Source organism: Carlito syrichta, unplaced genomic scaffold (assembly GCF_000164805.1).
Source record: "Carlito syrichta isolate Samal-C Ts95f unplaced genomic scaffold, Tarsius_syrichta-2.0.1 Scaffold288994, whole genome shotgun sequence".
Taxonomy (NCBI): domain Eukaryota; kingdom Metazoa; phylum Chordata; class Mammalia; order Primates; family Tarsiidae; genus Carlito; species Carlito syrichta.
In genome coordinates, this window is record NW_007233090.1 from 98,962 (window position 1) to 125,332 (window position 26,371).

Sequence of the window (26,371 nt, forward strand, 5' to 3'; positions counted from 1 at the left end):
AGCACATTTATTTTTCTCATTGAAAATAGAAAATGTGCCTTCATCTTTGTTATGGGAATTAAACAGAATTATATATGCAAAATAACAAGTAACTATTGTTAGTCTATTAAATAAAATAATGCTTGTTGATCATCATTGCCTGGTACATAGAAAGAATTTAAAACATGCTAGTTCCCTCCCACTTAAAAAAACCTTTAAAATTCATATATGACAAAGTGGCAGGTGTAGACATCAGAAGAAAAGGCAGAGTTCAATGCATGTCGTGGGGAAAGGAACTATCTTGGGAATAATTATAATATTTAAACTATGGAAGAACAATAGAGTATGTTTTGATCCATAGCTTGATGGACTGTTATATTTAAATCATGATTTTTAAAGAGCATGCAATAGCATAAGAATTAATGTAAAGAAGTTAAAAGTCATTTTATATAATACATGATTTCAGTTATGTCAAATATATAGGAAAAAGGAAAAATGATATTCTAGTAAATATTTTGAATTTGATAAAATATACTTTTAAAGAGATAGAGTGAAAATTACCAAGGAAATGAAATGAGGGACTGAAGAAGAGGAAGAATCAAAGCCAATTTCATATCCAGGCCTGAAGATCCATTGGTCTGCATATTACCTGACTATATATATGTTATTTTTAAAAAATGTAACAACACTTTAGGTCAATAAAGTTGCTTTTTATTACTGTATTTACAAAATACAGTCTTGTCCAAAATTGTTAAGATAGATTCAGAAATGTAGCCATTAACCCTCTTATGACCTATGGCCTCAAATCCATTATTACCACTGATTAATGGATTCCAATTTTTAACCTAGCAGTGTCAGTCACTAACTTAAGTTCACCATTAAAGACCTTTATAAGGTTTATTCTCTAGATGCAGATGAACTGCATCATAAACTGAAAACTAAATAATACTACAAAAGGACACCTGATGAATCTATTGATTCTAGATAGATATAGCAGAAGTAGAGGTGAGCACAGTGCACCCTATCAATACCTTGAGGTGGAAGACTGTGTGATAGGGTAATAAATGAAGTTTTGATGTCTATCATGATGCCTTCTGATGATCGAAAAATTAGTATTCTGAAATCTTGCTTCCTGTAGTAAATTGTAACTGAACCAACTGATATATTTTCTAATTAATTTGTTCTTTTCGAGTATAGTGACAACAATGAGGGCTTCAGGCTTGATGTTGCCTTCTGAAGTTTTATTAAAAAGAAGGTCAATGACAGTTCTAAATTACATCGCAGCAGAAAGTTGTTTGTATATTTCTAGAGGAAGTGTTTTTCAGAGTTAGTTGGAGGAAGATAAATAGCTTTCCTGATTTTGTCTAAAGTAATGTTTGGTTAATGTTGAAAGTAGATTTGGGTTAGATAGGCCACATTTAACTGTCCAGGCCTAATTAAAACAAACCAAAAATATATTAGTATGAAAACTGTGCTTCAAGCTACATCTTTGCGAGTTAAACCTTTTGGAATTACCTGAATTGGGAACAATAAGGTGGCCCCCAAGGGAGTTGAAGGTGCCAAATGCAGTACAGGATGGATCAGTCTGCCTGGCCAGACTCTGATTCTTCAGGTTGAGAGCTTCATTCTCCAGCAAGGACTGGGTCATCTGAGGGGACAGCTTGGATGTGAATTCAGAGAGGTCATCTTGGGGGGTGACAGCGCCTGAGGTATTATACACCTTGATTTTCAGGTTGGGCAGTGGATCCAGAATTGGAGAGTTGGTCATTGGGATTTTATCTGAGACGTCATGCAGGGCGTAGACAGGGCCTCTGTACATGGCTGCAGCTGATGTGAGATCTGGGGGTACCACCAGACGATCTGAGTCAGAAAGAGGAAATAATTTCATTTGCATTGTCCATTCAAGCCAACTCACATTAGTAAGACTCCCCTGTACACTTTCTGGGCCCAAAACAAAGCAGCTCAGCTAATACTGGAGACAGATAGACAAGCTGAGCTGAAAGCAGGGCAATCAGATAACTGACATCTGTTTTATCACTGTTTGTAAAAAAGTAACCAGGCTGACTCCATACTTTGCTTTGAAGTCTACTCATTATGTTTAAGGTATTTAGCTATGACAACAGACTGGACTGAACAATGAGCTCCACTAGGTGACTACCAGGTAATAGTTTCTCTTTTCTATACTGGATTTGGCTTCACTGGTAAACAACTGTATTCACAGCATTACAAAATGTCTGTCAAAGGGGGAAAAAGGAAAGTCAAGAAATCAGTGAACTCTTTTCAAATGGAAGTTAAAAAGTATGACAGAGCAATCTGTCAGAAAAGAAAAGAAAAAAAAGAGCCACTGCCAGGCTTAGTGGTTCACACCTGTAATCCCAGCACTTTGGGATGTTGAGGTAGGAGGATTGCTTGAACTCAGGAATTCGAGACCAGCCTGGGCAACATAGCAAGCTCTTGTCTCTAAAGAAATGGCTCAAGCCTGTAATCTCAGCACTTTGGGAGACCAAGGCGAGAGGATTGCCTGAGCCCGCGCGTTCAAGACCAGTCTGGGCAACATGGTGAGACCTCATCTCTACAATAAATAAAAAAATTAGCCAGGTGTGATAGCATACACCTGTAGTTCCAGCTACTTGGAAGGCTGAGGTGGAAGGATCGCCAGAGCCCAGCAGGTAGAGGCTGTGGTGGCAGGGAGCGGCCACTGCACTCCAGTCTGGGTGACAGAGTGAGACTCCAACTCAAAAAAAAAACAAACAAAAAAACAAAACATGAACTTCATTTCAATACTACTACAAGCCTAACCAACAGGATGACCCCAATGTCACTGATTTTGAAGCCACATAGGGAAATCGCTTATATGTACAAGTAAGAGTGTGAGGTGGAACATCAACTGACCTTGTCTTGCTGCCTTGATGTTCACGGGCTGAAAGCCCCCATTGAGTGCTGAAGAGTCAATAATATCAGACTCAAAGTCACGGTGATTCTTACGATAAACAAACAGGGCCACAACTACGGAGATCGCCAGGCAAACAATCACTGCGATCACAATCCCAACATAGAGAGCAACGTCATCTGAATCAGGAGCAGCTAGAGAGGAGGAATGAAACATTGGAACAGCTGCTTATAGAAATTTCCCACAGTATGCAAATGTATTGATATAATTTTTTCAGACATTTATTGCCTTTTTTATAGGTTAATTTCAAATCTATTTCAAAAGCTATATAAAATGGCCGCGGCCTTTCAGTGGAAAATTATCTCTGATTTCCTTTCTCACTCTGCATCTATCCACCCACTAATCTATCTTGTAATTGGGCAGCATAGCACACCATTTATTACTACGCATGTAAAGAAATCGGAACTAAAACCATTCCAACCCACAGGGAAAAAAGTTAATTACTCATTTTGGGTGGAAAAGTTTGCAAGGGTTTTAAAATTCACTGATTGTTCATTAAAAACACAAACATAAACACTCTGTTAGAAATATCTGGCATTTAAAAAATATGCATATTGATTGAACCAGAATATTTTCCTAAGTATCATTGCAAGTCATTAAATGACTTTCCATCCTCTTCTTACTTTCCCCTAAATCAGTGGAGCGGTGGGTGGGAATGCTGTAACTAAGCAAAGCAAATATGAGGAGCAAACATATTTGATTTGAAAGGGGGGCTTTCGGAGGGCCCAGATCTGGGGAGCAGAGGTTATCACCTTCACTAAGTCCTGACTTTTGATACAGATGCAGTATTGTCTCTGAGAATCATGAGCTTCTCACGATACCTTGTCAGAGATTTACATGGGAGTTACTCATTACTAGAATAAAATTTAGCTCTATGGTGCAAGGAGTAAGATAAAGGCCTGTTTCAGGGATCAGAAAGGTCAGACTACCCCAGAAGGCAAATAAACATTTGACCAACAGAAATGTGCAGTCAACTGAGGCCCTGTTTCTGGGTAAAGCAAGAACAGAATTCCTGTAAAGGTTGCGTGTTGTCTTGGCGCCATGGAACATGCTTTGATTCAACTGGAAAAAGTGATAGAAGCTGAGAATCAAACACAATTAAACCTTTGCGGAATCCCCTTGACATCCTTAAGACTCTGTTTTTAGTTCTGTGACCCACAAGAAATATTCAGCAAAGTTACCCAAAGCTGCTTTGTTCACTGTAAAAGAGGGGGTTAAATTGGTATTTCAGGTGGTCAAGAACAATCTAAAATGTTATGGTCTATTTTATATACATGTGTATTTTTTTGGGAGAGAGAATTTTCAAATGTGTAAGTCCCTTGGCCTCTTAAAATCTGAGGAGCCACTGCTCTCTCTTAAGACTCACTAACATATGGTTTATATGGTGAAATTGCTCAGTTTCATTTGCCAGTGGCTCACAGGATAACCCACACTTTAATGTCATAAGATCTTTCACACATTGGCAGTATAAATGAATTCCCTGTTGGAAATTGTTCAATCTCTTTCAGTACTTTGTGTTTAAATGTACTGTATGTGAAAGAACTTTGCTTTCTTTTTCAAAATATTGTCCTTCCCAAAGTTTCCAGAATATCCATTACTTTCCCATCAATCAAGTGAACACTGACAGATTTTTTTTTCCAGAAAGTCAGTGATATTCCAAATCCTCTTCGTTGTGCTGCTTTCAAAGCACTGACTTCACTTTGCTGTTGGGTTTTATTTGAAGCCCTGCAACAGGATTCTGAACGCTGGTCAGAATATTCTATCTAAATCCTTAATGTTTTACTTTACTGGGTCGTAGTTACTTATTCAACATTTATGATTTCTAGCTCAACAGATCTGCCTTTTCCCCAGCCCTTTCCTTTTTAGTGTCTGAACCCCGCCCTTTACTTATATCAGCATATTTCACGATATGTTTTGTCAGCTATCGGGACTTGAGCTTTGAATGGTAGACTGATAGATTTTAAAGCTGGCAGAGTCTTGAAATGACCCTTTCTTCTCTTCAGCAGTGAAAATCTAATTTGTTTTTCATGTTAGAATATATTAGCTTCCTATTTCCTGTGTGCACATCTGCGATCCAAAGAAAGTAAACTTGAACTGGGGTCAATAACGTTATATGATTATTCAGCAACATAAAATTCAAACATCAAACTTACAAGAAAATCCATATTCATTCTGGGTTCTCTGTTCAGTTGAAATAGGATAAATGAAACCTTGAAAAGAAAAAAAAATGAACAAAAATGGGAACAAAATCAAATTAATGAGGGAAACAAAATGGGAAGCATGAAAAATGGTTTAATTAAAAGAAAAGGAAAAAGAAACCTGTGGTCCTTTAAAATTCTAGTTCAGTACAGAATTATGATTTTGTATCTCCTGCCTGCTCTGGAGTCTCACTAAGAATTAATAAGTAGGCAGATTGAATTTCAGAACAAAAACTGGTCTCGAGTCACTAACTTTGGAGTGCTTAAAGTCTTTCTTTTATTGAGCATAAACTCTAATGGATCTAATTTATTTCAGACATCAAGGGTCATTAGCATAAGGAAAATCTTTTCCCCTTATCCCTGCCATATGCTTTAATTCCCAGGACATATTCTGTAAGGCTCTAAACAGTTTTTTTTTTCTTTTTTATTTAATCATAACAGCTTGCTCTTGGTCTAATAGAACGAAAGAAGGCCTGTCGTCATTGGTCAAAGGTTAAGTACCCATTTGCTGAGTTGAGCTAAGACCACCTCTCCCCTCCACCTCAAACCCACTTTTTGGATTTTCTGTTTTTTCTTGCTGCTTTCCACTTAATAGGAATCCAATAGGTATTGCCCAGGGACTGAACAGCTTGTCAATGCAATGGAAACTGGCTGCTTTTTATTTGAAATCATTCGAAAATCAATAGGGCCTAGAGGTTATAAGGCATTTATTTTAGGACTTCAGAGGAATGATGTAAATTGAACAAAATAAAAACTGCATCTCAATGGAAAATGCAGCAACAATACCAGCAGTTTTATTTTTTTTCTTTTGAGAGTATTCTGCAGTTGGAAACAAATAGTAATAATAATAATAGTAACATAATACTAACAACAATAATGTGAAGCAGAGCCAGATAGGGAGAAATATTTTTAAAATATGAAACACAAACTTTTTGAAATGAAAAATCTAAAATTTTAAAATATAACATATGATCGATATCCACAGTTCCCCAAGATTTAATATTCTGCAACATATGAATTAATCAAATGATATAACACCATTTGGATGAATCCAATGAAGATGAACAAGAAGCATGTGAATTAAACCTTCCTAGTAATGCTCAAGGGTAAAAAACATAGGGAAACTGCAAGAATCACAATTAATTGGTTCAAATGAAAGGTCTGTACAGCTGTAATACTAAAAGCAATTCTAAATCATGCCTCAGGTAGTGCTTGTGTAGTCTGTGGAATACTCAGTTCTTACAAGCTATTTACCTATTTTGGGAACTAATTCTAGAGAAACATGCAATGCTGCCTTAATGAAAGAGAGCTTTGCTATAGCACAGACAGGTTTGCACTGAATTAATTTTTAATGCTTTATTTTAGAGCAGTGATCGCAACCTCCTACTCAGTTTTATAAATATTATATTCCTTATTCCAGTTGTCTGAATCCATGTATTAAGTTTGATTTTCATTTTTAAACACCTCTGTCTGGTAATAACCTTTTTCCATTTGTATTCTGTGAATTCAATAAAAGGACATCTGGGACATATTCAGGTTTTATTTTTGAAACCCAAAGACTTAAAACAAGTTCACTGCTAGTAGAAGAGACCAGATAATGATGCCATTCCCTTGGAAGTGATGGTGTTAATTAGAGGGCAAGGACATGGATATAAAATAGGACATTTGGAAATGTTCTGATGTTCATCCTGAAAATTTTGGTAAAATCAGTCTGAGTAAGCAGAAGACCTGTATCTCACAAAAGTCTACTTCTAGAGAGATGTCAAATGGTCTGAAATGTCTCCCTGTGAAGCAGTTCCAAGTTTCCCTGGCTTATATGTCTACTTTCCAACAGAATTCCTGTTCTTGATAGGCAGTCTGAAGAATATTAGAATAGAACTTTGTAATTTTGATTTTAATGTCAACTTTCACATATTTATATAGATTTCAACCACTCAATGAAAATCTCTGTGCCTTATGCTATTTATCTGAGACTTAAATTTCATTCCAGGCACAGATTGAAATTCATTCATTCATCCATCCATTCTTTCATTTAACAAATATTCTTGAACCCTACTATATTCTTGGGTTCTGTTCTAATCATGTGGGTACTTTCTTGCTTTCAGGGAGCTTACATTCTAGTTTAACAGAAAATAAGCAAGTAAAGAAAATAATAATATAAGATCATTTCAAATACTGAAAAAGTCTTTTTAAAAATAAAACAAAAGAATATATTGTGATTGGAGATAGAGGGATAGACAACTTAAGGACTTAGGGAACAGTTTTCTATTAAGATGAAAGCTGTGTTGGACTTTGAAGTACAAGAAGGAATCAGCCAAGTAAAGATGAGGAGGTGATAATGTTCCATGGGACGGGCTCGGCGGCTCACATGGGTAATCCTAGCACTTTGGGAGACCAAGGCGGGCAGATTGTTTGAGCCCAGGAATTTGAGAACAGCTTGGACGACATAGCAAGACCTCATCTGTACAAAAAAGTAAAAAATTAGCTGCTGAGGTGGAAGGATCGCCTGAGCCTAGGAGGTCAGGGCTTCTATGAGCCATGAGCCATGATCGTTGTGATCATGTCACTCACTCTAGCCTGGGTGACAGAGCAGGACCCTGACTCAAAAGAAAAAAAAAGAAGGTTAGAGGGTAGGGGGCAAGGGAGGCGGTGGGGCCAGAGGGGCAGGCAGCGGCAGCCAGGTCATGCAGGCTGAAAGAGAAGTTTCAATTTTATTCTAAGTGAAATGCACATCCTGTAATTGAATGTAATTAAAAACTTTTAAAAAAATTTGACTATAGATAGTGAACTGCAAAAGGAGCAAAGTGATAGGATTTTATGGACGGTTTCTGTAACACATGGCTTGGGAGATATCTGTCAGGGTACATCAGTATGTTTGATGAAGTATTTGCATTTAGGTTGTTCTAAAAATGAATTTAAAATAAAAATATAAAAAAACCAAAAGTCTCACTCACTATTAGTTATTCCTGATAGCCAGTTAGAACCAATCTAGTCAAACTGTTATTTTCCTACATGGGAAAATTTAAAACAGACCAGTATTAAGTGTACTCACCTCATTGCTTCAACACCCCAATTTGCTCTGTTATGGAAACACTGATAAAGTTTTGGAAGCCATCCCTGTGAAACTTTTTCATCCTTTTCAAAACACTTCTGCAACTACAGAAGTAAAACATCACTGAGGAGGCTGGGAATCAGAGAAGAAGGGATTACTGTTCCATCCCCTAAATGAGGGGAACACAGAATCACTTTCCTGAGTTTGTTTTTATGCTTCTCCATCTGATCCGGTCTCTCACAGAACAACAGGGAACATTTCTTTCAGCTAATGAGGTGATCCTGCTGAGAGTAGTCCTAGCAATAATGAAAAATAACATCGCTGGCAGAACACAGTGCAAAATAATTGTTTTTAGTGTCACTCCTGACAAATTGGTCATAAATTAGGGATTTCAGTTAACTTTCCTGCTACTTGAAAGTAAGGTGAACTGAAAAAAGCACCAGGACTACTATTGGTCAGAGCAGCAAGGCACTGTGCTTTTCAGTCTCGTGAACTTCAATTTGAATCCTAGCTCTGCTACTTAGCTGTTAGAGCCTGGCCAAATGACTTCATGTCTCTAAGCATCAGTTTTCTAATCTGTGTAAGGGGATACGAATACTTACTTCCAGAATTATAGAAAGGATAAATGAGATTTGTAAAGTGCTGGTATATTGCAAGCAATAAAAGAATGGTCAACAATGATATAAATACCATTATGATGCACTTTACTAAGATATACTAAGACACTGGGTTCTCAAGAGATTTTATTTGTAGAGCCAACGCAGCCTGTTATCTAATGAGTGACCTTAAGAAACTTGTGTAAATTTCAGTTTCCTCAGTTGTTACAGAGATACAGAGCCCAGTTTTTTGTTTGTTTTTGTTTGAGAAACCATGAGCAATGCACTCTTTTACATATTGTATACTCTTGCATCCTCTTCATTTTAAAAGAGTTTTATGCCCAGACTTTGTGGCTTCTGGCAAAGACATAGTGGTATGTTTCAGAAGCAAATCAGAATCAGAGTGCAAACTGATGCTTAAAAGGGTTTCTCAATCAGGAGTGGTGCCATTTCTCAAGAGGGTGTTTGGAAATGGGGCAGGGGTGGTGTTCTTTAGGTTGTCATAATGACTAAGGGGTTGTTTTCTGACATTTAGTGAGGGACAAGAAAGTCAAACGTCCTGCAATGGGAAGAACAGTCTTGCCATGACAGAACTATCCAGAACAGGATGCATCTCTATTGATAACAACTTACTTTTTTTTTTCTGGCACACTCATGGCTACTCCAGCATTGACCTGCTGGGCTCCAGCAATCCTTCCGCCTCAGTCTTCCAAGTACCCAGAACTACAGGCACGTGCCTGGCTAATTAAAAAAAAAAAAATCTATTGTAGAGATGAGGTCTCACCAAGTTGTCCAGGCTGGTCTCAAACCTGCAGGCTCAGGCAATCCACTTGCCTTGGCCTCCCAAAGTGCTGGGATTACAGGCTGAGCACCGAGTCCAGCTCTTAACAACTTTCAACATCCTCTCCTGGACTGATAGAAGAAATATAGACATAGGGCTTGGGGAAGGACATAAGACTTGCTACCACCAGGCGCAGTGGCCTCAGCAACTAGGATTGGAGGGGGTCTATTCCAGAGCAATGCTTCTAGTTTTCAAGGGGAACTGCTTATACTCTATAATCACTTTTTAAAACAATTTGCATTTTTAAAGAAAATCTATTTTTTAAAGAAGAGATTTTCCTGACCTGGGAGAATAGGGACTGGAAGAGGTTTGGATGTAGAGAGAAATTTCAAGAAAGTGACTGAACACAGTTTCAAATGGAGCAAGAGCAGGCTGTATTTTAGTGCAACGCTCCTTTTGTTAGAAAGCCATTTCATCATTGCTCAAGATATTATCTTGCCCAACCTTTTTCAGACAAGGAGACTGAGCCCCAAAGGTAAGAAGTGATATTTTCAAAGTTACCCAAAGAGGCTAAACATGGTGGCTCACACCTGTAATCCCAGCATTTTGGGAGGCAGAGGCAAGAGGATTGCGTGAGTCCAGGGGTTCGAGACCAGCCTGGGCAACTTGGCGAGACCTCGTCTCTACAATAAATCAAAAAATTAGCCAGGCATGGCAGTGCACGCTCGTAGTTACAGCTACTTGGAAGGCTGAGGCGGAAGGATCACCTGAGCCCAGCAGATCAAGGCTGCAGTGGCTGTGAGCATACCACTGCACTTCAGCATGGGTGACAGAGTGAGACTCCGACTCAAAACAAACAAACAAACAAACAAAAACAAAAAAACAAAGTTACCCAAAGTGTTGAAATTCAACCAAGTAAAATCTGGGTCAGTGGAGCTGCCAATTTGCAGGTTTTGCATAGGACAGCTCTGGGACCACTATTCATGCATATGTTTACTATAGATCAGGATTGTTCATAGAACTATTTTCTAGCTTCTGATGGTACAGTGACTTAGAGAAAGAGTGGCGTTTTTCAAATGTGTACAATGTCACCTTTTAGACTAAAGGTGGGATTACCCAAAATTTTCAATGATACCCAACTATTATAGAAGATCAGAGCTCATGTCCAAGAATCTTTAAAAAAGATAGACAGCTTTTGTTTTGTTGTTGTTTTTTTTTTTTTTGAGTCGAGGTCTCTGTCATCCAGGCTGGAGTGCAGTGGCACAATCATGGCTCACTGCAACCTCCACTTGGGCTCAGAAGATCCTTCTGCCTCAGTCTCCTGAGTAGCTGGGACTACGGGTATGCACCACCGTGCCTGGTTATTTTTTTCATTTTTTGCAGAAACAAGGTCTTGCTATATTGCCCAGGCTGCTCTTGAACTCCTGAGCTCAAGCAACTCTCTCACCCTGGCCTCCCAAAATGCTGGGATTACAAGTACAAGTCACCACTTCTGGCTTTCTTTGGTTTTTACCTTACAGGAAGTAACATCAAGTTATCCTTAAGTACATGTTAAATATCTGTTAATTGAACAAAAATAGGTCTGATCAAAACCTATTTGATAGGTTTATATTTGAGAATATGAGAAATAATGCCAGAAGCTAAATGCTAATTTTTATTTTCCTAATAAACAGTAACTATTTTTATTTTTCTCACTTTAAACATTTTTTTTCTTTTCATGTGTTATGGATAGTAGATGAGATGATAGTCAATAGTCAAGAATGATTTTTTTTTTTTTTTTAAGAAAGCAGGATTTGGCCGGTTTTGGTGGCTCAGCTTGTAATCCGTGCTTTGGGAGGCCAAGATGAGTGGATTGCCTGAGCCCGCGGGTTCAAGACCCACCTGGGCAACTTGGCGAGACCTCATCTCTACAATAAATCAAAAATTATCCGGGTGTGGTAGCGCGCACCTATAGTTCCAGCTACTTGGAAGGCTGAGGCGGAAAGATCGCCGGAGCCCAGCAGGTCGAGGCTGTGGTGGCCAGGAGCGGCCACTGCACTCCTGTCTGAGACTCCAACTAAAAAAAAAAAAAAAGAAAGCAGGATTTATTGAGAAGACAGAAAAGCTCCCAGAGCAGGAGGGGACCGAGGGGGTTGTTCGATCATGGTTTTATGATTAAATGTTTTTAGAAAGATAATACAATCCCAACACTTTGAAACACCAAGGTCAGAGGATCACTTGAGCCCAGGAGTTTGAGAACAACCTTGGCAATAACACAGTGAGACCCTGTCTCTACAAAATAAATAGATAATGCAAACTGCATTTATACCATGAACAATATTTTCATAGGAAAAATTATCAAGCAAAAATACTGATGTGAGAAATGTCATAACTTCTAAATATCACTGACCAGATTTAAATTCCTCAAAATCAGGTCTATGTACTCACTAATTTGCAAAGCCCCAGGATGTTGGAGTTAAAATAGATTATTAATTGGAACTTCCTATTTTAACCCCTTTGAGCATAGAAGAGATTTGTCTAACATTACCAAGCTGGTGAAACAGCAGAGGTAGGGTTTAGATCCCAGCCCTCAGGCTTCGGCCCCTTGGTCCTTATAAGTACTATGTGAGCAATAATTAGTAGATTTAAATGAGGAGAGACAAGGGACCAGTAAAAAAGGGCGTGATAGGCTCCTGGCTTAATTTGCAATTCAGTGATTGAATGAGGTAACACTGCCAAGTTAGACTGTAAAATACCTCTCCATTTGCAGCATTGTCATTAATATTTGTGAAATGTATAAAGCTAAAATAACATGAAAGGTATTCTCCCTTAAATGAAACAACTTCCAGTGTCTTATTTCAAGTGTGGGGCAAGTGAAGAGGTGTGGGGGAAACGCGGGCATTTTTACTTGCTTGTATATGGAAAGCCTTGCTGGAATGATGGAGTTGTTAATGCATGACAATCACATTGTATTTGACATAAAACCCTATGATAAGTAAATATTTCAAGGAGAAACATCGTTTCCCTCAAAAAAATGATACCATGAGGACAAAAGGAATAAACATCAATAATTGGAGGGGGTCTGTATACATCAGAAGAAAATCCCATTTTAAAGCAATAAAATCTGACAACCATTTGCTTCCAGCATCCAAGAGCCTGCAATGAAAACAGACTTTAAAATGAGATACATTTGGGTTCCTACATTGGCTCTAGCATTCATCTGTGAGGGATGAGTGAGTTGTTTTGAATCCTAAGTCTCAGTTTCTTCCTTTGCAAAAGAGAGAGCTATTATTAGAGATTATCAAAAGCTTTGTTTGTAAGGCTGTTTTTACTACCTTTTAGGTATTAATAAATTGAATTCAATTTAAGTGAAATCTAAAATTCCCTTTACTATGGATGGTATTGTACTTTTTATGCCCTATAAAGTTTGAGAACCACTGACCCAGACTTAAGAAACACCTAAAAAGAATGTCTATATGGGGATGTCTGGGAACTAAAATCCTTTCTTTATATTAGTGACCAAATCCCTGGCCAAAAGGGAGATAGGAGGAATTTTATAAGATGTTCCTGCTTGCCTTCAAGGTTTACTCATTATATTTCTATGTGGAGCTGCTTCTATGGTCTTAATACAGTATATTTAAATAGACTTTAACAAACAGATTAAGTACAAGAGAGGATAGATTTGTATTTTAGGGGAGAGGGATAACATGCAAGTTATACATATGACACACTCAAGTGTCACTTATAAAAGCATTAAGTGCAGTCTACAAAAGTACATATTTTAAAATCACCTAGTTTTAGGTTACTTTTAGTCATATTTAGCTACTCTAAGTCCACAAGACTACTTCATAAGATCTTTTCTTATTTTATGTTCTTATCATTAGAAGAATTCCCTTTCCTTGATGTGGTTGCTTGGTCTTTCTTTTTACCAGTGACTTTACTAAGCCAAAACATGGGGGATTTTTCTCACCCCAATTACTTTTCTTCTGATGCAAATGATCTTATTCAAACCTCAAGGGCCATTCAAAATAAACATGTCTAGATTTTCTTTTTTCCTTTTAGGTCAGTTCTTATCTAGCAAATGCATCAGGGCTGCACTAATGATGTCAAAGGTCAGGTCTATCAAAGATACCCAGGGTCATTTATTATAATTTAACACTCTTCTGAGGGTTTATTTATCAATGGGGCTTAAGGAACTCCAAATAAATGAATACATAAATTCTAAGGCATGACAACAACAATTGAAAAGAATATTTGCTTATCACTGATGTCAGTTATCTAAATTGCCATGGTAATTTACTGTTCCAGCCTTTAGAGGACAATGGCCATTCCTCACTAAGCTGGTCCAAAGCCATGTTCCCAACAGTGTCCAAACACATTCTTTTAAAAATGAAAAACAGATCATTAATATCACAGGATGTAGAAGTCTTATCTCATGACTCACAGTAGGTAAAGCTTAAACATCTGAAATTGAACTCAACAGTTCAGTAAAGTAAAACTCATATATCAGCTGGCTAAGTGTTTTTATTTAGTAGATTCCATCCCATATATGCTCCTTAAAGAAGAATAATTCACAGTTACATACAAAGGTTATGAAATTAGAATCCTTCCATGGTAGTAAAGACACCTGATACAAAAAGTAAAAAGGTGAAGAGTCCTGAAGTAAGGTGGCTGACTTTTAGAATACATCACTCTATCTGCTGGATTTTTAGGCAAAAAGAAAATTGAGTTTATAAGCCCTGGCCCTGCACCCACATGATCTAGAAGGAGTCCCTGCATTGCTGTGGTTGCTTGCATGGCGGCATTTTTCTTCAACACCTCAGAGTTTTTTACATTTTCATTTTTTCTATCTGGAAGCTGAGAACCTTGCATTTGCCTTCTCGCACAAATGTTTGGGCCTCCATAGGTGTTCATTAGGATTCTGTGGGCTAAAGTTTCTAACCACATCCCCTGCTTTCAAAAGCAGGAAAATGTTTTACCAGAAAGGAAAAAAGCAAGAGCAAACCGCACTTATTATACCGGAGACTGTGGAGCTCTGTGTTGGGCAGGCAGTTCATGTGCAGAATATTTATTTGCCAACTGGGACACTACTCATATCAAGAACTATACAAACACAGCTATGACATCAACTTCTTCCCAAGTATAGATAAAAGCACTCACTGTCTAACACTCACAATTATGCTTTCCTATCAAACTGTTGTGTTGACAAGAATTTCTCAGAGAACTGACTAGCACCTTCGCAAATACCTACTGAGGGCAGTTATAAACACATCATTTTGAAGTCAAGAAATGACTATTTGTAAGGTAAATTATCTCTCCACATTAAATGCATCTGAGATCCTGGAGGCACTGGTTTGCAGTGTGTCCGCACCACAATTCACACACGGAGAGTTCTGCTACTTCCTTTGTACTTGAGCATTAATGGCAGAGCTGTGTGACATGTAAATTTTTTAATGAGTAGCAAGTGCTAAATTTGCAGAATGCATAACATTTTAATTTCCCAAAGTCAGGAAGTTCACTGATGCAGACACAATTCCAGGTGGTTTTTGTTTGTAAACTGCAATTTTTAATTTGTCTACTGTGGCATAAACTCTCTTCAGCAAGAAGGATTAATTCTAAGTTCAGATGTGAACTGTTACATATACTTATGTGAGACTCCAAACTTACGATGACGCTAAAGACTTAAATCCATAGGAATAGCTGCTTTAATGTTACAGTCTAAGAGTGTATTCATAAATACATATAAAACTCTACACCAAGTCACATATATAGTATTTGAATTGGTATTTTCAAAGGGAATAGGAAAGCATGGATTAAACTATAATATGCCAACCATCACAAAGTAGATTCATTATAAAAACTGTGTATATAAAAATTAATTCATTATGAAGATTATAAAAGTTAAATGTTATCAGGCCTTAGTAATATGTGTGTTTCAACACGAAAGGTAAGTATGCTTAATGTCTTAGTATTTTTTGAGATTTCTGAAGTCCTTTCTTCTGTATCTCTTTCTCTTTGTGTCCTGTTTTCTCTCTCTCCATCTCTTTCTTTCTCATAAACCATTTAATGTAAATTCTATTTCAAAAATATATTGTAAAATGAAGGAGGGGATACTTTCATGTCATTTTAGGGATGACATAAAGAAACCTAAATATTTTAAAGGGTAGGCAGTTCAATGGACCTTCCAATACTGCCTTCAGAATAAGATATACTATTCTGTAGTATTATTAATTAATAATACTTAATAATAATTATTATTAAGTAAAAGCAGTAATATTTGTAATTAGTGTGAAATTTCTTTATCAGACGATCAGACATATGTTTTCAGTAATTTTCAACAGTGGACAAACACTTCAAATCATTACCCTTCTTGTTCAAACCATTCCATGCCATTTAGTATACTGAAGGGCTTCAGTTTTCAAAAATGTTGATTTTTTTTTTTCCAAAGGTTAACAATGTGCTTATAAACCCTAAATGTCCAATTTCTTTCTGGGACATTAAGTGATTTGATGGCTTCTAATTATTCTTTAATAATGTATTCTAGTGAAATAACATCAATTTCTGAAAGTTCTTATTTTGAAGGTACGAAAGCATTGTCTCCAGTGGAGGAACTACCTTTTTAGACCACTGAAATTATATCCAGTGTAATACATACATATTATATATTATATAGTACTTATAAACTACTATGTATGAATGGTCTAAAAGTTCTGTGGAGCTTCTGAAATTATTTAAAGACTGTGCTTTTATTTCGCAAATGAAATCACAAAGCATCACCTAATGGATCCAATTTGTCAAAGAGTCTAAGAATCTGAAGTATGATCACAAGTTCAGATTGCTATGAATACGATAGGCAACTGGGCATAGTGCAAAACTATAATTCATTTCCAAATTCCCACATCTTCAAAACACTTGGTTCACTGGCTGAGTAACTCTGGCCACCCAGGGTCATATACAAATAGAGTTTTACACAAGTATTTTATGCAAATACCTTTTTGGCAATCTAATTGAAACCAATGTGTCGAAATTCCCAGGGTGAGACAGTCACATTGCTACATACACGCTTCCAAGATCGTGCTGTGGTTCTAGCTTTCATCTTCAACATTTCTTTTTTAAAATAATGTTTGTAATTATAAACATAATGTAATACTAAAAATAAAGAATGTATAGAATAGAAAGCATACAGAAAAAAATTACTTGGGATTTCATTGGCTCAGAAAAATATATACATTTCATTCATCTTTTCCTAACATATTTTTACACAGTTATGACCAAACGAATACAAATGGGACCTCCCCCCAAAAAACAGATTTATTTTTTGGTGTCAGGTTTGGCTTTGCCTGCTAGGTGAGTGTTCTAGAAACCCACTGGCATAAGTGTACCAGCTAACGTTGTTGTGAGCGGCTGTGTTTGGCTTCAGTGAATTTTTTTGGAGATTCTTTCAATGTGTTTGTCCATTTCATGATGATTTATGAGTGCACTTGCCCATACCATACTGAGTGTTCAGCAGTTTTTGACCAAAAATGGCATGACCCCTGTGCCCCACCCTATTCATCCAATCTTGCCCCAAGCGACTTTTATTTTTTGTTTCCTTGGATGAAAAAAAGCCTTAAAGGGAAATGTTTTGCTGATGTGGAAGAGGTGAAACAAAAAATAACAGAAGCATCAAAATTGAGGTGTTCAAAACAGTTTTGAGCAACGGAAAGTGTCTCAACAGGTGTTTTGCATCAAACAGAGAGTACTCTGAAGGTGACTGAAGTTTAAAAGTGTAAGAATAAACACAAAAGTTTTTATAAATAAATTCTGGGTTTTGGTTTGGGAGACTACCCCTTGTATATAAATTCATCTGCTTTTCCATGTTAAACCATCATATATATTTTGGTGATTGTATGATGCTCTATTTTATAAAAGCATCATCCATTACTGAACCATCACCCTAATATTGAACTTTTGGATTTTTCATTTTTTCCAGTAATAACAAAGAAGAAAGACATATTTGGCACACAGCTGTCCTTTGGCATCTCAGTGGGATTTACTCCAGTACCTCCCACAGATTCCAAAATCTGAGGTTTCTCAAGTTCATTACATAAACTGGCATAGTATTCTCATGTAATATATTCACATCCTCCCATATACTTTAAATCATCTGTAGATTACTTACAGTACTTAGTACAATTTAAATTCCATGTACATTGTTGTATTGCATTTTAAAATTTATTTTTTAAATTGTATGATTGTTATTATTCTGAATATTTTCAATCTGTAGATAGTTGAATCCACAGATGTAGAACATATGGATATAGAGGACTGACTATATCAAACTAATTACTTAGAATGTATTCATTCAAGTGGAATTACTGGGTCAAAGGATATGAATAATTTCAAAGCTCTTGACTTTAACATTCTTATATTGTCAAAACACTTACCCAAATAATTGTAAAAATTTGTATTCCCATTAGCAAAATACAAAAAATTTCCACTTAACTACATATTTGCTAACATTTATTGTTATTATATCTAAAATATTCATTAATTTTACAGTTAACCCTCAGAGCCTCTTGAAGAAAAAATTCATTTGGCAATGAAATTTGTGGGAAGACATGGATTTCTAAGGTGTCGTACCCAAACATCAATAACCTGGTAAACAATTTAGAAAACTTTTGATTCATCTTTCAGTTGAAAATTAAACATTCTAAAAACCATAAAGTCTAAGGGGGAAAAAAGCCTCTTTATTGGAACTAAGCAAAAAACTATCTTGAATATATGTTACTTAGGCATAATGGAATATGGAATTGAATAAACAATAGCCTAATCAGATAGTAAATGGCTTTTACTATCTGGGCTGTTTATTAAATTTACTATTTATTGGGCATTTTAAAGTAAATATTGAGGACTATCACAAGTTCCATTTCTCAATTTTATTTTTCTCTGATTATGATTTAAGTATGCTCCTTATTAACAGTATAAAACGGGAATTTTTCCTACAATTTTGATTTCCATTAACAGGGGATTTAATTAATTTACATTATGCTTCCTGATATACAGAGATTTACTGCCACCATGCTATCGTTTTATTTACCACAGCTTTTCTATGCACATCCTCTCAAAACTTTAAATCATCTCTAGATTACTTATAATACTTAATACAAGTTAAATGCTATGTCAATCATTATACTGTGTTTTAAAATTAGTTTTATTTAAAATTTTTGTATTACTATTATTATTTTGTTATTTCCTATCTGTCTTTTTGCTCCTTTCCTGCCCTTAAATTTTTTATTTTGAATTAATGCATTCAACTTTTATGTGTGTAGTCAGTCTTAGCATTTTAACCAGAACACTGGAATCAGTAAAGTCGAATGCAAATGGTATTACTATTCTTTTCCTGAACATATATGGAAATTATAAATTTTTAACTTAGTTCACACCTTCCCATATCCCATGTTAATGCTGTTCACAATTTAGTTTCATTTTATTTTCATCTGTTCCTCAACTGGTCTTTTTTAAAGGAATGAATTCTTATTTTTCATTTTTAGTAGTTTATTCAGTGACAATTTGTGAGTAGTAAATTCTCTTTATCTTGATTATCTGAAACTCTTTTAAATGTTACTCCTTGGAGCAATAAATGTTGGATTTTCTAATTTTATCCTCCATTAGTTTTAACTTCCCTTTCACATATTCATTCACTTTATCTTTCTTACCCATATTGTGGGAAGTTTCATGAGATCTACACTCCAGTTTACTAATTTTCTCTTTAGCTTTATCTAAAGCTGTTTCTGACCTGATTTTTAATCTTCCATTGAGTTTAAATTTCAGTCAAAATTCTAGACACTTCATTTGATTTTTCTTCAAATCTGTCCTTTATACAACATTCTACTGTCTCATTCAGATTGCTCTCTGATGTGTTATTAAGATGCTAACTGATTTATTGTGTTGTTGACTCTTCCTTATTATTTATTATGTTATTGATTCTTCCTTACTGTGGACTGTTTTCTTGGGTGATTTGAAACTTTGTATTGTAAGCTCATTTTCAAGAGTGAGTTATTTTTTTCTTGGATCAGTGCATTTCCATTATTGAAGGAACCCTAGAAAGTAGCCTGCTGTTTGCTTTGCTGGAGTCCTAGAAGTTTAATTACATATATATATATATTTGCTTCCAACAACTGTATCTTAGACACCATTCCAGAGGTGGTGTAGGATTGTGGTTTTACCATAGGTTTTATTTAAGTGAAAACTTCATTTCCCTTTCCCCTACCTTGAATATGCTTGTGGCTTCTCTGGGCTGGTGGGCAAAAATGTTCTAGTTGTTTCTCATGGTGGATCAGTCATTTATGAGTCCTAGCCTCATTTGGGATGTTTGCTTTTAAGTCTAAGCCTCAGACCTTCACGAAACTAGAACTTCTGCCTCTGTGTCAAAACTGAAATTCTAATTTCCAGTCCCTGGGACCTACATCCATGCCCAGTGCCTGCTCCTTCTGATTACCCTGGTGTCCGTTCACAGAATTACCTCTCTAGCTTGAAGTTGCAACTTCATTTCTGGCACTTGAGGATTTCTCTGTCTTCTTTCTTATAAACCTGTTTTGTTTCTCTTGTCTCTCTCCATGCGTGTATGTGTGTCTTTTAAGTTTGTAATATTTTATCCAATATTTCTCTATATTTTCAATCAAAGGTATTTGTATTAAGGTAGGTGGTTAAGGAAGAAATTTATCTGAATTTGTTTTTAACAAATTAACGAATAAACATTGACAGTAATATTTCCTGTATATTTCCTATTGTATTCCCTTTAAGTGTGAAGTTAGCTTTTGAAAAAATACTACACTACATTATCTAGGTAACTCTGAATTGTACTTACATCAAGAATAAACCCTGAATTTCTCCTATGTAACAATATACCTACATTTATATCAGAATTATTTTTATACAATTTTGAGATGCAGAGGTTGTAGTTCTTACCTGGTTAACTGTAACTAAGCTGGCTTTATTTTGAGATAATGCAGTATTGCTGAAGGACTATTTACTAACATTCCAGACATGTATTTTCCCAAAGGAAATAAACACTAAATAATAATTCCTGATTGTTGATTGCAACTTTCTGGCAGTCTTTTCTATCTTCATTCTTTTTTAAAACACAGATCTTATCCCTCTTGCAAGCTTTGTAGTTTCACTATTATAAAGTCTCTGTCTTATGGAATAAGGGTCAAAGCAATATTATTTCTTTGCAAGACTTTGACCGTAATATGCCAGAAACATCTAGCTTACCATTACACAGAAACTATAACTTTCACTGTAAAATACTATAATTACACAGTGTAGAATATCTCTATGGTTTTTATCACTGAGGAAATCAATAGCAGTATAGACTATAATTCTCCATTGGACTAGAGTATGTACAGAACAGTAGATGAAAGAGTTTATTGACTTAGTACTGAGATTGTTACTATAGCAGATCAGAGCTGAAGAAAGAAATAGCTTTTTAATGGAATGATTTTAACCCAAACACTAAAATGTTTCAGTCTAACAGAGACCTGCTAAAAAAATTAACAAATGCAAATAAACACATTAAAAAGAATCTCCTCTTGTAGCCTCATTCTCCTTCCCTGTCTACATATACATGTATGACCATCATTATTGGCAAATATCTGATCATAAAGAAATCTATTAATGCTATAAGAAATGATCTGTATGCTAAGAGACTGCTATGTCATGAAAGTCTTGGTTTGGATACTTCATGTTTTGATTTCACTGATGTCATAATTTAGAATGTATCATTTTGTATAGCTAATAAAAGATCCAGTGTTCCATTTTGTGGCATTGTATTCCTCATTGAGTATGAGGTTTTTAAATACATACAATAGAAGCAGTAGGTATTAAATCACTTAAGATTTGAAATAGTATATTGAGAGAGGAAGAAAGTGAAAGAGAGAAAGAGAAAAACTCCAAATATTGCTACTTCTCAATCACACAAATCAATTTGTTCTACAGTAAAGGAAGAATATTAAATGATGGGGGGGGGACACACCTCATCAACAAGGGTGCATGCATAGTAAACATTTGTATACCTAACCCTGAATTGTATCCCACATCTTTAAAATAAAAAATTTAAAAAAATTGTTCTGATGCCAGGCTCAGTGGCTCAGCCTGTAATCCCGCGCCTTTGGGAGGCTGAGGTGAGTGGATGCCTGAGCCCGCGGGTTCGAGACTCGCTTGGGCAGCGAGATCTCATCTCTACAATAAATCAAAAAATCAGCCGGGTGTGGTAGCGCATGCCTGTAATTCCGGCTACTTGGAAGGCTGAGGCAGAAGGATCGCCGGAGCCCAGCAGGCAAGGCTACAGTGACCGGGAGCAGCCACTGCACTCCAGAGTCTGGGCGACAGAGTGAGACTCCAACTCAAAAAAAAAAAAAAAAAATGTTGCTCTGGAATTCAGAGATAAGATTCATACTGTGCACATTTAACGTATACTTTTTCTCATTGTTATTTACATTTTTTAATTGGGCACCTGTGAGCTTCAAGTCATTGGTTAAAAAAATAATAAATTGAGCATCTCTCCATATGAAACTGTAAAAAAAAAAAGAATAACTTGTATGTGGTATGTTGTTATTTTAATCCTTAACTCAAACTCATGCCTAGGGGAACAAGCTCTGTATCTCTGGATAAGTGGTTAGTAAAACAGATTTTATTCATGCATTACTAGCACAAACTTATTGAGATGTACAGTAGCAGCCCCCAGATCCAAACCAGCAGCTGTGCTTTCTTCACTCAGCAGCAGTCTATCTTGAGGAATGCAATGTGCTCCGAACATAAAAATAAGAGGCCTATTGGATTTTTATTCTGTATGAGCAACATAATTATTTATTTGTATTTTAAGTAAGATTTCTTTTTAAAGGTCTCTGTGTGTATAGACTCTGAAAGGTAAACAAAATTTCATAAATGCGGTGAAAACAAAATATTTTATCTTAAGTGACAAATACAAATACCTCTATACAAATACCTTTGGCTGCTTGTACTCGGCAAGCAATGTGTAATGTGCTATGAGAAATGTCAACATTAGCCACCAGGAGTAGTTCAGATCCAAAGCTGTACAGCGTTTGATCCATTTATCTGAATGCATGTGATTTCAGAACATTTTTTAGTACCTTAATTCATGGTCATGAAAAGAGATGGTAAACTGCATACACCTGAAGGTTTCTTAATAAAGGGTTAAGAGTTTGCAAGTATGAAAATCAAACTACCACCTAAGGAAAAAAAGGCATGAGAAATGGAGAATATTTAGCTTATAGCACCTATTACATTCTTGAGCCAATCTTCTGCACTCATTTTTAAGATTTAGTTTTATTAAGATTATTTCCTTTAAATAAACCAAATCTTATTCACATTATAATTTGTAACACAAACCCTGAATTTTCAAGGGGTTGAGAAGATGTTCTTATTAAACATTTGTTGTAAAGTGGTGAATCTACTTCTCTTTATACATATTTTACATTTCATGGACATTGGCTCAGTACCAGCCATGAATCATAAGTTAATAGCTTACTTTTTGGAAGTCACATTTCAACTCTATGAGGAGTTTAGTGAGTCCTGTTGTGCACTCTGAGAAAACTGAGTAATGGTTCCCGGGTCTGGAAAGAATGGCAGCCTCTCCATGGAAATAATTAAATTACTTTTAGCTCATGGGAAAGCAATACTCCTTGTCATTTGGTAACAGAACACAATTATTATTCATTTTGGTTCTTGGGAGATTAGCTTCTATCAGTTTTGAGAGCAAGCTAGGATATTGCAACGTTACTACATTTTTGTTGCTGTTGTTCAAAGAATCCTTAATTTCTTATATCTCCTGCAGAGAATTGCAAATGGTTCAATCTCAGGCCCCTTCAAGTGTCTGCAGTTTGCTCAAATTGACTTACTCTGCATGCAAAGTCCATCAGTGCAGTTCTTGGATTGCAAAACGAGGCCATCGCAGTCCTTGCCTCCGTTCTTCGGAGCTGGCGCCGTGCACTCTCTCCTGCGCCAATGGGTGCACTCGGTCCCACAAGTAGACCACTTGCTCCATGAGGTCCACCTGCCGTCCACTGCCAAGAAAAAAATCCAACCTTAGGTCAGAAGGAGAAGCAGCTAGCTGAGGGTAAAGAGAGCAGAGCTCAAATATAACATAACAAGACAAACAATGGAAGAAAACGCTCCACCAAGAAGCACTGACTTCAACTGCTGGACCATGCGCCACATGATTTCGGTTCTGTGAACTTTCTTACAGGGTGTGGCTGTTTCCTCACTGACCAAGCCAACCGAAGCTTACTGGGACACAGAAAAACCAAAGTTGTCTCCAGGAGCTATGTAAAAGTAGGTCATGGCTTTTCTCCCTTTTCTACTAAGAGGGAAAGTTAGTGAAAGTTAGTGGGCCTCTCTTTGGATCCAAGATTCCTTAATTCATAGTGTTCTGTGGACAGTGAAAGAAAACTTGGGTGGGAGTTGGAAAAAGAGGCTGGTATGAGGGGGAAGAAATCTATCTTTCTATGCATTCACTCATCCAATTGATCTCTCTCTCTTTTCTCACCCTCTCTGTAACCTATGTCTTATATACTCTTTTTATTTTACTTTTTTATCCACGCTGCTTGATTCTGCTAAAACCTTCTACAATGCTTTCTTGAATACTGTTATTTTTTACTTATCTGATGAGTCCATCATTTGATAATACATCTATTCCTATTTTTATTTTAAAAATAATATTTAGGTAAGTGCCTAATTTTTATATAATTCAGTAGAACTGATTCACTTTCTTCCTAATTTTGCTGGCTGATTTGGCAGCAATTTCAATGATAATGAGCTCAGATTTCTCTATTTCAAAAACATACAACTTAAATTCCAGTTTGAAAAAAAATAGTAAATTGCAATCATGCTTTAAAATTTACCCTTTTAAATTTCTCATAAAAATATGATAAAAATGTTAAAATAAGAGTTTTAAAAATGTTTAATTTCCTTGAATACATAAATAATTATTATTATTTGGGAACCAATGCAAAACAATACTAAACATCATTATTCAACATCTAAACCTTTTACATCTGCATGCTGATAGACACAATATTAATTTTAATAGTCTACATAGTTTTGTAAATCTATATAATTTCATATTTAAATTATTGTGTAAATGTAGTATGTATAATGTGCATATAGATATAAACATGCCTACATGAAAAAATGATGAAAACATTGATATTTCAATCATACAGACTTGGCTGTAGAAGCAACCTTCAACTACTTGAACAAAAACATTTGCTTTGGCCTAGATCATCCCAGTGTACTGAAACACTGACATACACATACACATTTCTATTTCAATTCAAATTGATGAGTGCATTTTTAATCGTGAGAATCAGCACCTACAAAATGAAATCTAAAATTTTAAGCATAGCCAAGTGTTAAAATTTGTTCCATAAATAAAAACTCTCAAATGGTTTAGTGTGAGAGACTCTATAGATACTTGGAAATAAACTTGGTAGTGTAAAATGTAGATTATATTATTTTCTTCAGTTCATTTTTCCAGCCCATCCTTAGAAAGGTACTATTAAAGGATATACAGGAAAAAATTAGGCAAAAGCAAAGAAACTGTATATCTAAACAATGAAATTGACAACACAATAGCTACCTCAAGGAGCACACAAAATTTATGGAAATTTAGAATGTATTGTATAGCTCGGCATTCTAATGGAATTTTGTCTTGGTTTTGGCAAATATTATCTTCAGTTTACCTAGGGATAAGAGCTGGTAGCAATATGAGATAGTACGGAAAGATGCTAAGAGGCAGAGATGTAATCTCATATAGGTACCACTGCAAATAACTCAAAAAATAGATGGCCAACATGTACAGATAAAGAACCGAATGCACTGTATTTTCAAAATCCATTATCCCACGTGTCACAAAATTTTGCCTTCCTTTTAATTCATTCCAAATGTTTTATTTGCCCTTACCTAGAAGCTGACAGCAAATAGCAAATATTTCAGTCTAAAAGATTTTCTAAATTTCAGTTCCTATTAATTTCCATTGTTTTCTGAAGATCAAGGATTGTTATTCCTAAAATGCATGGCTTTCGATGCTGTTCAAATCCCTTGAAATATAGAATCTGCAATCTTAGCTTCAGTACTTTTGTTGAATAATACAGAGGAATTACGTTCATAAGTGTTTAATCTTCTGTTTTGTACAATTTTGCATGTTTTGGTAACAAAGTTAAGTAATCTTTTGGAGGAAAATACTTGATTTCTTAGCAGTGTAAACATCAAATAGAGGATGCATCTATTCTCTAAAACATATTTTTAGAATACTGGGAGACATTTGGAATGAGAGGACTGATTTATTTACCTGGGCACAATGTAGTACAGGCTATTTTCTGCACACTCTGCCCTTCGCAGAAGGCACCGCCATTGAGTGGTGCTGGGTTGGTGCAAGTCCTAGTACGTTTCTGGTAGCCTCGTCCACAGCGGCTATTACACACAGACCACTCTGTCCAGGTGGACCAGCCACCATTCACTAAAGGAGGCAGACAATGCAAAGTGGATTAAACGTGTGCATATGCACACAGGCACACAAAACACACACAGCATATAAACAAAAAGTCATCTCCCAAGTGACCATTCAAAAAATTGAAAATTTCAAAGGCAGAAGAGACCATGGACATAATTTCATTCAAAGTTTTATTGTATAGCCAAAGAATCTAAACAGAGAAGTAAAAAAATTATTTACCAAGATTTACTCACTTGGAAAAATAAATGGAATTGTGTTCTCTTTTTCTTGGCCAGTGTTCTTTGAAAAAATACATTTCCTTACCTGGTTATGCTCCAAAAATT

At 36.0% G+C, this 26,371-nt stretch overlaps 1 protein-coding gene across 1 annotated transcript in view; it reads right to left on the minus strand.

Annotated features, from left to right (window-relative positions):
- The window catches only part of UNC5C (unc-5 netrin receptor C), a gene marked incomplete at its 5' end in the record, with an annotated part of 75,792 nt that overhangs the window by 43,749 nt on the left and 5,672 nt on the right, over window positions 1-26,371 (minus strand). Inside the window, 5 exons of the mRNA XM_021710447.1 lie at window positions 1,495-1,839; window positions 2,872-3,063; window positions 5,083-5,139; window positions 23,437-23,601; window positions 25,887-26,054. Coding sequence (XP_021566122.1) covers window positions 1,495-1,839; window positions 2,872-3,063; window positions 5,083-5,139; window positions 23,437-23,601; window positions 25,887-26,054 — 927 coding nt within the window. The remainder of the gene's footprint in view (window positions 1-1,494; window positions 1,840-2,871; window positions 3,064-5,082; window positions 5,140-23,436; window positions 23,602-25,886; window positions 26,055-26,371) is intronic.